The sequence below is a fragment of the Sitophilus oryzae genome, unplaced genomic scaffold (assembly GCF_002938485.1).
Source record: "Sitophilus oryzae breed Bouriz unplaced genomic scaffold, Soryzae_2.0 scaffold_1809_pilon_pilon, whole genome shotgun sequence".
Taxonomy (NCBI): Eukaryota; Metazoa; Arthropoda; class Insecta; order Coleoptera; family Curculionidae; genus Sitophilus; species Sitophilus oryzae.
Genome location: NW_022146512.1, coordinates 888,999 through 905,321, shown reverse-complemented (window position 1 = coordinate 905,321; position 16,323 = coordinate 888,999). Strand labels below are relative to the sequence as shown.

Here is a 16,323-nt window from a genome sequence, read left to right as displayed (position 1 = left end):
TAGCTTTTACGAGCTTTCACGAAATAATAACGTGTATATTTCAAAGAGTAGGTCCAATAAGAGTATACGAATTAATAATACACAAAACTTAAAATTCCTCCACATGACCAATATAATACGATTTATATATATGTATAAGATTTTATGAATGTGGTAGACAATGATTCAGTATTGAAACTAAAAGAATTTCGGACTTCCATTGTCTTTATTTATTTTTGATTAACATTGTTTAATACCGTATGATAGAAAAAAACGGCGTCTAGTTGGCTTGGAAATGAACATCGATGACATTCCCCATATAAAATGATAGAGATCTTCATTTCATAGCCAAAGCTGACATCGTTTTTTTTCGAACATATAAGGTGCCCCATTTAAAATCATAAGGTTGGCATCTTGTTGTGGTATAATTATATTATACCAAACCAACTACCGTATGATCGAATAAAGATGGCGTCAGCGATGGCTATGAAATGAAGATCGCTGTCATTTTATACAGGGTCGCTGTTATGTATGGTAACGGTCGATTATTAGGTAAAATATAGGAGGTACCGCAAAAAGATAAATACAAAAGTTATAGGGTTTATAAATATCTATTAGCGGGTAATAAATTTAAGTATACAGGATCGGTCATAAAATCGTGACACATCAAAGTTTCATTTTTTTAAATGGAACTCCCTGTATATTATTGCATAATTCGGTTCTTCCTTCAATTCTAATCAAAAATCGAAATACACACAATGTACCTCAAACCAACCGTTTCCGAGTTATTGACTTTTAACAACATAACTTAAACAATTTGATTTAATTAATTTCGATATGTTCGGTTTCATTTAAAGATGCCATTCTGCCGAAACTGTGATACTTAATAATATCTGACATTATTTCTCAAGTTAGCATTTATAGATGTATAAAATGATATTATTATCAAGTCTGGAACTTACAAAATTTTCGTTTAACATTTCAATTCTTCAATTTATGTACATTGTGTATTACGGTTATTGATTAAAATTGAAGGTAGAATTGAAATATGCAATAATATACAGGGTTTCATTTAAAAAAAATAAAGTTTGATGTGACACAACTTTCTGACCGACCCTGTATACTTAAATTTATTAGTAGCTAATAGGAATTTAAAGACCCATTACAACAGTATCACACTTTCGGCAGAATGGCATCATTAAATCAAACCAAACACATCGAAATTAATTAAATCGAATTGTTTAATAAGCGATATTTTCACAAATCAATAACTCGGAAACGGTTGGTTTGAAATACATTGTGTGTATTTCGATTTTTGCTTAGAATTGAAAGAAGAATTAAAATATGTAATAATATACAGGGATTTTATGAACGACCCTGTATATTTAAATTTATTACTCTGCATGTATTTAACTTTTTGCGGTAACTTTTGTATTTAACCTTTTGCGGTACCCCCTATATTTTACCTAATAATCGACCGTTTCCATACATAAAAGCGACCCTGTATGTAAATTTCCGTCATTTCGTCATTTCCCAGCCAACTGGACGCCGTTTTTTTCTTCAAGCATACGGTACTTTTTGCTATTATCAATGGAAGTAGTTCAGGGTGGACATGGTATACTATAACGAGTCATGGTGATATCATTTTTAAAAAACAATATTGTATAATTTTATCCGACCCACAAATTTTGAAATAGACGACGCGAAGGTAATTAACATCCCTAGATAATATAGAGCAATTCGTTTGTACTGTACTTTGGAGTTATAATAGTAGATACTGATGACATACTGACATGTCTGTGCCATGTTCTATACAGAGCATAGGCGACTTCTCATCGTATACATATGGCGGGCGTCATCAGATTTTTCACAAGTACACGTAGTGCATTGTTCTTTCCAGTCATTTAATAAATTAGCTAAATGCGTTATCTTGTGCTTATCGTGACAATATTTTTAAGAAGAGCTACCCCAAGGATACTATATAGATAAGGATAGTTCGATTCCTATCTTCCTGTACTGTCAGTTTTTTGACGTTGAAGGGACATGGGACCGAGTTGAAGTTCGCGCTAAAGATTTTAGACAGTGACAGTTATTTTTGCGTTTGGCGGACGAGCATACAGTGCGGCGGAAGATAAATCTAGCGGGACAAAACCGTTTGGTTAGAAATAAGCCAAAAATGTGTACTGATAAGAATAAATAGTAGACATTCCAATTGATATAAAAATGCACGAATTATTTTTTGGTCGTATATATTATTTGTATTTCGATACATTTTTATCAATTAAATTTGATCGTTTTCTGCTCAGCAAGGCAGAAGTCATACGAAAACAAGATATTTGAAGATTGCCAAAGGTATGTACTTTTCTACTGTAGGTATATTATTTGTTAAAATCCTTCGTGCTTTTGTTCTGCAGATATCAAACTTTCACTTTTTTCAAATATTGATATATTTAATGATGTAGATCTTTTGAGTTACCAATAGTAACCAACACAGGTAGTCACAGTCACAAGGAGTTCAAGTTTAACAAGTGAATGCCCAAAAATTTCTTTTCAATCGGATAGTATAAAAACGAAACAAAGACTCGTTAAAGGGTTAATTGAAGAGCATTCACAAGAAGAATTGGGTTTTGCAAGAACTATGAGCTTTAGGGCTAGTGAGAGTAAGGATGCTGCTGTAATTATTGAAACCTTAACTCCATCGAAAGGCACTGAGTTTAAAAAAATAATAGCTGACGATACACGGAAAGGCCCGGCCTTCGGACTTGGCCTTGAGGCCGGGGCTTTCACCCAAATTACCATAGCGGAAATATATCCGCGGACTTTGCCTTTCACGCAAACCTATGGTATTTTGGGTTAAAGGCCCGGACCCAAGTCCGAAAGGCCAAGTCCGAAAGCCAGGCCTTTCCGTGTATGGGCAGCTAATGAATGACACCAATAGTCGTCAGCTCGGCAATTTTCCTTAAGACAAAAACATCCAAATGATGTTCTAGTTAAATTAAGCATGACGATATGCTAAAGCCGTTTTTTTCCTTTCTGATAATTTATAATAAAACTAAATGATTATTACCAGTTTTAATAAAAGTTTAAAAAATTGTCTTATATTATTTATTGATACTTACTATATATGAATTTACAATAAAATTAAAATTAAAATATCTATCTTTTTTATTATTTTCAAAATAAAATAGATTTTTTAAAACAAAATATACAGGGTGTCACAAGATTACAAAAAGTAATTAAAAAATAACTGCCAAAGAGTTTTTTGTAAGTATTTCACCTGATATCATATATGTATTTGGCAATAGTTTACAGTACGGTTTTTGTGTGTCATGTACGAATAATATCATAGTTTTATTATCTTGTATTTATTTATTTATTAATAAATTAAGTTGTTAATAAATAAATAAATTTAACCAAATGGTTGCCATATATTAGACCATTTGCTACGTTCTTAGATTTTAAGTCCCAAACATCGCTCCTGAGATTGTGTCCCGCTAGAATAACCATCCGCCGCACTGTGGAGCGCTGGTCCCTGCGTGACGTAAGCATCCACGGCGACTACGATAGCGGCGATTTGACGCGATCGAACAGTCCTTTAGAATATATACAGTCCTTGGAGCTACCCTACCGGCTGGTTATCAATCTCGGTACTCTGAAATCAGCAGCAAGGACACTTGCCACTATAACCAACCAATGGATGCTATTTGATACAGTATTGGTCGTAAAACAAAAAAAATATTCTCATATTTTTTATTTCCCATCTTTAAATGTGAAAATGCAGATAGTTTCGGTACTCTGTATTATCAAGAGACTTAAAACCTAATCACGCGGAGGCGCCCTCTTCACGGATGGTAGGGAATGATGACTGTCATGAATATACCTTGATCCTAGGTAGTCGTCGTGTTCGGGTACTGGAACATGGTGCCGTGAGCGAAACCGGCGGACCGTACCGCGGGCCTGGGAGGTAGTTGCGGTGTGATCTGGCCGGAACTGGACTCGCTGGTACTGCTCGAACCGTACCGCGGCGAAATGGTCGGCGGTTTGGCGGGAGATGTCGACGGAGGTATGCTGAAATATCAGGTGATTAATGATACCAGGAGATTAATGACTACTGGCGGAGACTCTCGAGACTACAAAAAAAATCATGCTCGAGAACAGTAACAGGAAATCAAGGTTATTAACGTTATTAACCATGGGGGAGTACTTTATTCGCTGCCAATAATGAACTTTGGCTCCCCTGTGTATCAGTTTGAATTTATTCCATTCCTCTGATAAGGTAAACGATTTTAACAATCATGATTACAGTTCGTCTGCTGGATCTGTGTCTATAAAAGGAATGCGGACAAAAAACATTTAAATAAACAGCAATATATTTTATACGTCGACTTGACGAGCACGTCACCGCAAATCGCTCCGCCCACTCATTTTATTGGTTACTTGCAAATTTGTCGAATTTTTATTGATGGGACGCGTCGTCTAATTTTTTACGAAAAACATCGAGAGAATATCGTTTCCCCTCTCACGGATACCCCGTAGCCACAGAACGGACAGACGTACTGTACTGTTGTAATAGGGGAATGTTCCCATTCGTGAGAAAAGAACGCTCAGGATCATTATTGTAATCGCAAAACATTTTCCGATACACGTCATCAATCATATCGACATTAAAGTCTATAAACCTGACTAAATGAAATTTTGGCAAAAATGTTTAAGTTTGTTGTATAATTTAAGATACCGAACAGCTCTTTATTTTACTTTATAGAGTAAATCGTCGCGTTCATCAGGACATAGCGCTACTGCAGCGATCACTAATTTTCTGCTGAACGCGCCGATTAGTTGTGAGCGCTCTGGGATCAGTCGCCATTTTTTCCATCAGATTTAAAATACGCTACGCTACCGATGCATGATGGATTAAACATCACATACGCCAAATGTCACAAAATGTTTTGGAAAACGAAAACAAACCATTTTGTTTATTGTTCTCGGTTGACTAATCCCCTCGATTTGTGTCAAAAATGAGTGAAAACAATTCAGTCTAAGGGATGCTAAAAAGCGCGTTCAGCAGGACAACCAATCGATGGCACATCGCTCACTGATCAACTTGTCCTGATGAACGCGACCAATGATTATAACAGATATTTTATTTAGATTAAAGCTGCAAAAATTAGTTTAAACCAAATTTTATTATCGCTATGTTGGTCACATTGCGCCGTTTTCAGCAAGGGTGTCGTTTATTATTTGACAATTGTCCTAATGTCAGTCATTATTTTGTATAATATAGTGTTGTTGTTGAATCATTCTGAGTAATTCTCGTTTTTTTGCCTATTTTCATTATTTTTTTTTTAAATTGTACTTAAGCACAAACAGTTCTTTTAAGAACTAAATTTTCGAGTTTTTGTATTGCATTTCTTGAAATTGTGTGCTGAAAATATGACGAAGCTATTTCAGCACACAACGAAGCAAAGAGCTTGTAACTTCCCTGATAAACTATTTTGAACGAGAACGTGACAATAAAGGTCCTTTATTACCCTTAACCGCAGTCAGAGAAGTAAGTTTGATTGATAAGGACATTATACCACTTTCAAAGTTAGTTTTTATATTAAGTTCTTTGATTATTAGTTTGTGCATTAATAGCAACCTCTTACTTGTTATTACCACTGATGGCGTTTTAAGATGTACATCAATAAATAAATAAATAACCCATAATAACGTTTAGAATAATCTTCATAATGGACTAGTTTTTGCCAATATGTAATAAGCAAAATAAGCTATAAAACAAATAAATCAATTAATTACTAAAATATTAGTTATTAAATTAAAAATAAAACGTAAAAATCTTTAAAAAATTATATAAGAAATATATTGTTTGTCACTTTTAAATTAAGATTCATCTCATAAATCCATCACAATCTGGCAGCGCTGTTGCCATCGCTTGTCCCACAAAGTTGATCGCGTGCATCGGAAATTTTTTTGCGATTACCATATGTGGGAACGTTATCCAAAAAGAAGATAAATGTTAAGTCGTTAATATGCTTGCGTATATAGGATCTAGGATAAGTATAAACGAAAGAGTTGCCTATACACAACGTGATAACGCCAGGAAAATTATGGCGCATTCTTTGTCGCCGAAAGTAAAATAATGAAATAAACCTGAATATCTCTATTCTTACTTGGTGCCGCCGTTCGCCGAAGTGACTTGATCTCTCGTCGTCCTGGGCGCCATGTGGGCGTGTCTCCGCATGTGCAGCTGAGACGCGTGGGTCGGTCTAAGGGGTAAGGCCACCGCGGGGGCATGACTTAAATGGGCGTGCCCCGGATGATTGTAGTGGCTGGGGTGTGGCAATGTATGCGAATGGAATCCTCCGTACTGGTTGGGCGACGCGCCGGGTTCTCGTCGAGGGGGGAGGGGCGGCGGAGACTGATCCTTTGGCGGTAGGGGTGGTGCCGTCGAAGATTGTTTACCCTAAAATTAATAACATGGTCATTTTTTTTCACTATAATTAGCAAAGATACTATTCTAAAAATACTGAGACACTAAACAAATATTATTTAACTTTCAAAAAATATTACTGGCTGTATAGACAATAGACAAAAAAGACCGCCGTTAGACAAATTTAAATAATTAACATGAATACCGCCGAACAACGAGGTTAATTTTTCAAGTCGGTGCACAGAAGGCCAGCAAACCATATTTTATGGAAAAATTATTTTGCTCATAGATATTATTCAATATGTGTTAAAATTACAAAATCAATACAAAATATGAAAAAATAAACAATTATTAGGCCCATAAGAAATGGTTTATACAGGGTGTAACAATATTAACGCACATAAAAAATCATATGTTCGCAGATTCAGGTCCAAGTCACACTTTAACTAGTTTCCAAAAAACGTATGAGCCTAGAAGCAATAAATATGTGAAAATTTTTGGTATACAGGGTGTCCCAAAAGTCAGAAGGAATCAACTTTTTATAAAACTAGTTTTTTCTTAAAAATCAATTTTTTAAAACTTTTGAAAGCAATTGCATAAAAATATAACAGCTGTACCTTCATTTTATTCGTAATTATTTTGAAAATACAATATTTTATCAACTTATTTTGTAACTTATTGATTAATATCTTTGAAACTATCCAAATATATTTACATCTTATCTTAGGATTATGTAAAGTGGTCAGAAAGGACGCCAAAAATGCAATAATATACAGAGTGTTCCATTTAAAAAAATGATTCCGGTCCACTCACACTTTTTTGAGCTACCCTAAAGAAGTTAAAATATTTTCCTGAAAGAACAAAATTCCCGTTATTTTATTACTAGGAGCTGCAGATGCCCGACGCACTATTACCAGATTGTGCATCCAACAGAATAATATAAATTAAATATTAACTAATAACAAATTATATATTATTATATTATTAATATATTTTATATTATATTGTCAAGACTTAAATATAGGCCAACTTGGGTTTATAGCAAATTGGGAAAAATCATGTAAAATATAATTCCAGTAAACCAATTTGATGTAGATCCAAGGGAATCGTTCACGTATACGTTGACCTAGACATGTTCTTACAGTAAACACTGTTAATTAAAACAATTAAAGTCAGGTCGATGTAGCGTGATGTTTCAAGGCAAGCTCGTACTAAGCATTGGTGCTGGGAATATGCAAAGAAAACTTTTGAGCACGCACCCGCCGATGATTGGGACGAGCGGACAAATAAATATAAAAGGATATGCTGAAGACAGGGAAGAGGTGAGTTAGTTGATTAGTCCATTGCAGTCCAATGTTCAGTTAGTTGGCCAGTCAGTGATTCGCATTATTAGTCCGTTAGTTGGCTAGTCAGAACCAGTAGAAGACAGCGCAGAACGAAGATGTTCCTGTAAGTACCTTCTTTGAGTATACCATATATTGAGTCTTAGCATTTCCCAAATTTGTTATCTACATTGATTCCTTATGTATGTAGTTATATATTTAAATAAATGCATATTTTATCTAATGGTTGTTTTGATTAAGAGGGAGAACCTGGTATAGCGACCCTAGCAAACAGCCCCCAGCTAGGTCGCGACAATATAAAATTATAATATTTAATTAAGGTACTTTTTAAGATTGCTTACTTGCTGTGGTGAGGAAATTTCAGGGCTGTCTCTTCTCCTTCTTGGAGGTAGTGGTGGAGGAGGAGGAGGGGGTGTAGGAGGCAGTCGAGGACTATTTGGTTCAGCAGACGAAGGTGGATGGGGCCCAGGTGAAGTTGGAGTATGTGGCGCGCCAGGGCTACCAGGTGCACCAGTGGAACTAGTTGAGTGAGTCTGGCGATGAGATCTAAAAAAAGATATTCCAAATACTCTTTGGCAAAGGATGTAGATCGTTAAATAAAATTATTATAAAAGGAGAATATCAACAAAATTGGCTAAGCGTTAACTTCCAGTTTATTTCAAACGAAAAGGAAATCAAACAAGCACATCCCATGAGAAATTAAACTGAACTGCCGTAAAGCTGTTGATTCCATATGTTCATTAATGACGTAGTTTTCGTCATTAATAAACATACAGTAATCGCTAAATAAATACCGATGCACGTCATCAATCATATCGACATTAACACTAAAGTCTATAAACCTAACTGAAAAAATAAATGAAATTTTAGCAAAAATGTTTAAATTTCTTGTATAATTTAAGATATCGAGCAGCTCTTCATTTTACTTTATAGAGCAAATGATTGTAACAGATATTTTATTTAAAGCTGCAAAAATTTGTTTAAACTCAATTTTATTATCGCTATGTTGATCACATTGCACCGTGTTCAGCAACGTTGTCGTTTATTATTTGACAATTATCCTAATGTCAGTCATTATTTTACATAATATCGTGTTGTTGTTGAATCTTTGTGGATAATTCTCGTTTTTTTGCCTAGTTTCATAGTCTCTTTTTAAAAATTGTACTTTTAAGCACAAACAGTTCTTTTAAGAACTAAATTTTCGAGTTTTTGTATCACATTTCTTGAAATTGTGTGTTGAAAATATGCCGAAGCATTTAAACAGTGGAAGCAAAGAGCTTTCCTGATAAACTATTTTGAACGAGAACATGACAATAAAGGTCCTTTATTACCCTTGACTGCAGTCAGAGAAGCAAGTTTGATTAACAGGCACATTATACCACTTTCAAAGTTATTTCTACATTAGTTTTAATTCTGTGATTATTAGTTTGTGCATTAATAGCACCCTCTTACTTATTATTACCACTTATGGCGTTGTAAGATGTACATCAATAAATAAATAACCCATAATAACGCTTAGAATAATCTTCATAATGAACTAGTTTTTGCCAATATTTAATAAGTAAAATAAGCTATAAAACAAATAAATCAATTAATTACTAAAATATTAAATTAAGATTCGTCTCATAAATCCAGCACAATCTGGCAGCGTTGTCGTCATCGCTTGTCACTCAATGTTGATCACGTGCATCGGAAATTGTTTTACGATTACTGTAGTTTTGACTCCTTCCTTAATAATTTAATTACACTGTATAAGTAAAAAAACTTACATATGGGTCTGTATACTGCTGCCACTTTCAGACAACCTCGCAGCTCGGTAAGAGGCTGTAGAAATAACAGAACTTACGCTGGGGCTTCTTGTGTGATTAAACCAGTTCATAATCGGATTTGAAGGAGCTGCAGGAGAATTTGGACTCAATGTTGGACTGTTCTGCCCTGTACCTAGCTGAACCTACAAAACATATTTTTGAATATACTATTTAGAACACAAGTTCAACACTGAGACTTACTGATGCAAACACACTAAAATCGTTATCACTTTTTGACGAATCTTCACTCTTGCTATCATCACTTTTTATGGTTGAGCTCATTGTGTTCAGCGAATTTGTTACCACACTTCCAGCACTACGTTTAGGCTATAAAAATAAAAAAATGATTACTAATAAAAAAAATTGCTAATAATGTCGTACTTTAATCCCTGGACTCTTCAAGCTTAGTTGGGGCCATTTTCTAGAGAATTTTGGCAACTGTCTACATCCTCTCGGTTCAATTTCCAATGACTTCTGATAGAGGTAATTCTGAATCTCTGTGTCTGACATCTCCCCGAACGGATTTAGGTTTTCCAAAAAGTTCTGAAAGACAATTTATGATAAATATATAACAACAAGAACCCTCTGTAAAAATACCCTAATTTGTGGCTCAACTTTAAAACAATATGGTTGATTTTGATATTGTTGGATTTCGCCAGTTATTTCGGCCACTTTTCTCCTTTTGAAGAAATTTATAAGTTGTGTTCCTGGCAAATGATCTGGATTGCCTTCCTCAATATGCAGAATGTTAGATAAATATATACCTACAATAGATATAATTATAGATTTAAAACTTTTATGTACGTGTCAAATAACTACCTAAAAAGGGGACACACGGTGGATTTATAGATCTGAGTTTTTCTTGATACTTTTTAAAATGATCATCCACTTTACATTCGTCTAATACTTTGCGATATTGTTGTGCAATAGCCTAAAACAAATCAAATATAAAGATAATTAGTTCAAATGAACATACAACAAATATGAAGAAGTTCTTTTGAGTGTGTTCTAATATTATTAGAACTATTAGAATTAGTATATCTAATTCTCAATTATTTTTTTTATATATTATCTTTATTTATTAAAGTTTATCTCTTTCCGTCGTTGGAAGCAAAAAAAAACACAAAGAATAAAGAAAAAAACTATTTAAAATATTTAAATTCGACTATTCGAGAACACTTTACATTTTTTAAAACGGATACGTCTACAAGAAATCGTTGACGTTCTGTTAAAATGACATTATATCCAAGTTAAACTTCAAAATTAACAATTACTACCTGATAACAATTATTTAATAAGGTAAAACCAAAAAACCCGAACTTTCTGTTTGATTATTTTTAATTTTGGCAAATTGGTATTACTGTGAACTTTGAATAAGAAGACTAAGGAAGAAGCATAATGCTATCCATGTATTCATGCATGGTGGGCGGAAAAAGGACTCTAGGGTGGGGATCCTTGACAGTTCTGTTTGACGATTCATTTGACACATTTGAATTTAATTTGAAATTTTGTGGATTTGTCAGTCTTTACGGAGCTTATTTTATGTTATTTATTATTTATTCTACTACTAATAGTTGTATAAAGGTAGTAAATCTAGATGGAAATTGTGACAGAACTTAAATTAACAGTGACACTATCGCGATTTATCGAAAAAGACTCTAAAATAGTTGGTGTGTAGCGTGCGGTAGATCTCGGCAAAAATTGAGTGAAATAATGGAACAACTTTTCGCTAGTAAGTGACTATATAATATACATACGCGTAGTAAACCGATCATTTATGAAATTCGCTTAAATTAACTAAATGTATATTTTTTCTTGCATTTTTGCTTTTATTTACTACTTGTCAAAGATTAGATGTCAAAGAATTTAGATACGTCAATTTGACTTACCTGCTTCAGTAGCGTATCGGATGTTTGTGTTACTAAATAATTATTAAAACTTATCTATTTTTATTATAAAAATATGTTTTTATAACAATTTTAATAACTACCAACATTTATTCACAACGTAAAATAAAAAAAAATATTGAGTCTACCATGAGTCTACCCCACGTCTACCCTACATCATAGTTTTACATTTTTTAAATAAAATTAGAAGGGCACTGATAAACCGGAATTTAAGTCGGCCATATTTGAGTCCCATCGCGGTGGACCTAAGATTTTTGATATGCTCCTTCCTTAGTCTTCTTATTCAAAGAGTGTAAACATAACTTCTGACAAGCAGTGTCCGTTTAGGTTTAACGTAGAAGTGTTTACAAAAAATAACTGTTTTATTTTGTAGATTTTTCTTGCAGTGCAGTGGCAAAATACCCATAAAAGATTTTTTTGGAGAGATGAATCAGCCACAAAGGTATAGACATTTTATACATAGTATGTTATAGTAAAAATCAAAAATTTCATCCACCTAATGTCTCCTGTAAAGCCGGATTTTGCCGACCGTGTATACTGAGATCAGCTCTATATATGTTTTTATAAACTTTTTGTCTTAAGATCGCACAAAGATTTACCTCCTGAAGTTGGCTATGCACTTAATAACACCCTGTATTTTCTTGATTATGAACCAATATTCCACGAATTTCAAACTGTGGTACAGATATTTTTTACTAAACAAAATGTTTCATCACATCCCCTCAACTCCAAGATAAAATAAATTTAGAAAAAATGGTGATATTCACACAAAAAAAATTATCATAGGACATACCTGAAATGTATATTTCAATCGATGGACAGCAGCAGACTGTCTAGCTGAACTAATTGCCAATACACCATTAAAGTTATTCATCTCATTCAAAGCCATCATAATTTCACAAATTCTATTTACTATTGCAACCCTTTCTTCAAAATTTTCTGCTTCCACTATATTCTTTTCCAGCCATCTGGTAAACTAAATTAGAGATTAACAATCAGATACAAGGTAATCAAAAAGTTTCTAGCTCCACTATTAAAAAGTTCTTGATGATACTTACATTAGTTGTATGTTTAATCATCTTCAATAAATTTGGACTAGTGAGATCCTTGTCTTTCTTTGTCCACACTGCGCCAACCAACTCGCTTGGTTTTATCATTCTGAAAATTGTTTATTGTATTAAAATTGTTGCGGTTTTATTTTTCGCGTTTACCTATATAGATCAAACTCTATAATAGTAAGCTGCCTAGCTATTTCTAAAGGGTGTAGTGTTAATATTCCATATTCTTCTGCGGTGCATGGGAGATGCCATTCTATTTGAGGAGGTATATCTACAAAAGCTATATTCTTGTGCCTTTGGTTGTCGTTCTCTTTCTAAAATATGCGTTCCGGTAAAGTTAAAGATTTTTATTTTTTTTTTAAGTCTAAAGCAACCTTTCTTTTTATCGTCTTTTTAACGCTTTCCACCCATTTTTTCATATTTTGTCCCGCTACAGAATCCAAAAATTCTTCCAATTTAGTCAACAGTTCGAGATCTCTTTCAAAATCATAGAAATGTTGATCCACCCAATGTCGTAATACATTTAAAACCCTATCAAATATTTAAATTAATATTTATAAAACATCTTAACAACAAATTAAAATTTACCTAAATTGTACTGGTTGGCAATATTCTTTCCTATATTTCTTCCAATCTTCTCTCTGATTACTCTTTTGTATTTTATCAGTGTCGGATGGATCTTGTTCGTATACTTTTGACGGATCTGGTATATGAAATCTAACAAAAAAAAAACAATAAATATACTCAGTTTTTTTTCTCAGGTAAGATTTCGACAGACGATGACAGAAGAAAAGCAGATGACGTCCCATACTAATCTATTTATTTTACTAAAAAAAGTTTCTAATATTTTTTAAGTTAACTATGGATGGGTTTAAATATAAATCCGTCATACGTCGTCTCTTGTTGTTTTTAACCAGTTTTATTGGTTTATTTTAAAAATGACAGATCATATTTCAATTTTATTGGTTTGACGGAACGATGAACGACAAACGGACGCCGATGTATATGAACTCGCCTTTAGGTTTTTGAGGCATGTCAAAGATTTTCCAAATTATAGGTTATAATTTTGTGTCAACTTATGTCATATACCCTGCGTTTTGGAAGATGATGTATTTTGATTCGTGTTATTACATCTGTTTTGTGGCTTTTGAAGTCAAATGGAGGAAAATCGAAAATTAACTGTAGACCCTGAGCACAGTTTACAGTTAATACTCGCTGCCCAGGCAGAAAGTCTTATACACCAATAAAGTTGTATACAACTATGGTACAAGGATCGTACTAAACATATACTAAAAACTGGAGTAGCTGTAAAATATCGACATCACACGATAGGTAAATAATGGATTTTAATACTGCAGAAAAATAATGTCAAAAGGTACTGGTTTAAAAAAATTAAGATTAAAATTAATTAATCAACCTTTAAGGTATAAAATTTGGTAAGTGTTATTATTAATAAAATAGTTTGTTTTATTTATTCCTGTGGAATATTACAAATTTGTATTTGTGCATAAGTTATATTGATAAATAAAACAAATAAATGCGGGAAGTTTCTTGAAGCTTGAAAGTAAGAAATAGTTCTTTTTTATATTTTTTTGGTATGCGGTGTTTTGTTCTCGTTTGTTTTGTATTAACACATACCGTTTTTTTTTAAATAAAATAACTCGATTACATTTTTTCAGTTTTATACAGTTTTTTCACAATATTTTGAAGTAATCACTTGTCAGTCAAATTTTAAATATATTAATTTCCTGCTATGCGTTCCAATTGTACCAACTTATTTCTTTGTAAAATAAAATAAACTACTGTGAAATTAAAATGACCGACACATCTATCACTGTCAAGGATCTTATCGTTGGACAGACGATATTAAATATTTAAATAAAAATAACTGGGTTATATACCTTTCTATAAGTAAATCTAATAGGGTATTTGGTGAGCAAAAGCTTCTATAAGTTGTTAAAAAAGTCCTTACAAATTTGGGATCTGCATAAATGTGATAAGTAAGACGTTCAACTAGTTTGTACAAAGATGCTCCCTAAAACAATAAAATAGATATAAAATTAAAGAAAAATAAGTTGCAAAAAATACCTTTATAAGAGGCACACCCCCACCATTCTCTCTTTGTTCGAGAATAATATTATCAGCAGAATCAGGTTCTGCAAATTTATACAATTCTGGAGAAGGCAGCTTCAGAGGATGTTGCTGTTCTATTTGAGATAATATACTATCTAAGACTCGTTCTAACATAGACCTATAATAAAAAGTGGTTTTTATTTTTAAACTTGTCTTACTTATATTAAATGATCGGCGAAATCGGCGTCATAGTAGCCTTTAAATAATATTTAAACATATTTGGGTGAGCCATTCATCTACGTGGTCTGTATTTTAACCAAAGACATCTAAATAAAGGGAGACAAAACAATTTACATTTTATCGCGATCACGAACCGTGTTCCGCAAAAATCGATGATGTCAGATTTACGCGGTATGTGATAGAATACGGTTCGAGTTCCAAATGTTATTATTGTTATTAATGTTTTTTGGGTACCTATAGAAACGTTAAACCCTGTTAAACTAAATATTTATATAGGTATATAACTTTAATTAATATACATAGATTGTGCCAGGATTATACCTTTGAAATTATTTTTAGTTTTCTAATTAAATTATATTAGGGAAATTACAATGACAACTAGCGGCATCGCTGTGTATTCATCTTTACTACGAAACTGTCGAAATCTGTAGGAATTACGCTGACATTTGACGTTTTCATTTGTTTTCATTCAACTTATATTAGACAGCGCGCAGTTGTGAGTTTTCTGCGGTAGTTTTTGTAGCTTTTGAATAACTTTCTAATAATTTATTAGTGTTTATTGCAAAGAAAACTAATTAAAAGAAGTTTTTAGCTATCTACGATGGTTCGCCAGTGCATGGTTTGTAAAAAGGTGGACTATTCTAACCCAGAATTGATATTTCGACGGTAAGTATCATTACGTTTTTTTTACCTTTAGCCATGCTTACAGTAGCGTATTTAGATACTTTTAGTTATAAGTAGATTATTACAAAAATACGTATATTTTCTTATTCGTTGGCGCTTTCGATTGTTAAATTAGAGTTACCCTCAGTTAGACCTCAGGCAAAAGTAGTTATAATGGAAAATTGGTCTGAGGCAATCCCAATCAATTTTTGATAAAAAAAAACATCACGATACAATCACGCCACTGATAGAGCCAAATTACAGAAAGATAGACGAAACTCAACCGTGTTGTCATATTTATGAACCCATCTCTTTTTAACTCTCATAAAAGTGTCCAACCATGTATGATTCTAAAAAATTGAGTTTTATGAATGGAGTGTTCTGTCTACCCATTTAGATGTCTTTGATTTTAACGCATGCGACAGAGATAAATATAAATGACCGGTTGACAGACAGAGAGACAAAATAAAAAGCGGCACACAGTGTTGCCGGTTTTTACCTGTGTAGGAAAATGTGCGTAGAAAAAAATAAACTATTTTAAAAACTTCCATGTATACTATTGAAATGAAGATAATATATTTAAGCTAAATATATAATATTTTACAGCTGTAGTAAAATGAGTAGCTAATTGTGAAAAATAAAGTTCCAATCCTAGATGTAACATTTTTCATAAACGTCTACTTGGGCGGTTTGAAATTTTGATGCAAAATCCGGCAATATTGCATAGGAGAAATGTATCGACCCAACTTTTATCTCTCTTTAATACATTATTTGATTTTCCATTGACTTTTTTACATCAATCTCATACATTTAAATTCCAGA

The 16,323-nt window shown here is 33.1% G+C and overlaps 1 protein-coding gene across 1 annotated transcript in view; it reads right to left on the bottom strand.

The window, feature by feature from the left end:
- Nucleotides 1-3,527: 3,527 nt before the first annotated feature.
- Nucleotides 3,528-16,323, bottom strand: part of LOC115883095 (protein son of sevenless) — a 48,930-nt gene continuing 36,134 nt past the window's right edge. Inside the window, exons 12-26 of the mRNA XM_030901375.1 lie at nucleotides 14,614-14,776; nucleotides 14,427-14,560; nucleotides 13,114-13,242; nucleotides 12,900-13,056; nucleotides 12,679-12,839; nucleotides 12,526-12,625; nucleotides 12,261-12,443; nucleotides 10,380-10,491; nucleotides 10,158-10,324; nucleotides 9,942-10,103; nucleotides 9,762-9,887; nucleotides 9,522-9,703; nucleotides 8,094-8,298; nucleotides 6,150-6,442; nucleotides 3,528-4,047 (exon numbers count right to left, since the gene is read on the bottom strand). Of these exons, the coding sequence (XP_030757235.1) occupies nucleotides 3,867-4,047; nucleotides 6,150-6,442; nucleotides 8,094-8,298; nucleotides 9,522-9,703; nucleotides 9,762-9,887; nucleotides 9,942-10,103; nucleotides 10,158-10,324; nucleotides 10,380-10,491; nucleotides 12,261-12,443; nucleotides 12,526-12,625; nucleotides 12,679-12,839; nucleotides 12,900-13,056; nucleotides 13,114-13,242; nucleotides 14,427-14,560; nucleotides 14,614-14,776 (2,455 nt within the window). The 3' untranslated portion in view covers nucleotides 3,528-3,866. The remainder of the gene's footprint in view (nucleotides 4,048-6,149; nucleotides 6,443-8,093; nucleotides 8,299-9,521; nucleotides 9,704-9,761; nucleotides 9,888-9,941; nucleotides 10,104-10,157; nucleotides 10,325-10,379; nucleotides 10,492-12,260; nucleotides 12,444-12,525; nucleotides 12,626-12,678; nucleotides 12,840-12,899; nucleotides 13,057-13,113; nucleotides 13,243-14,426; nucleotides 14,561-14,613; nucleotides 14,777-16,323) is intronic.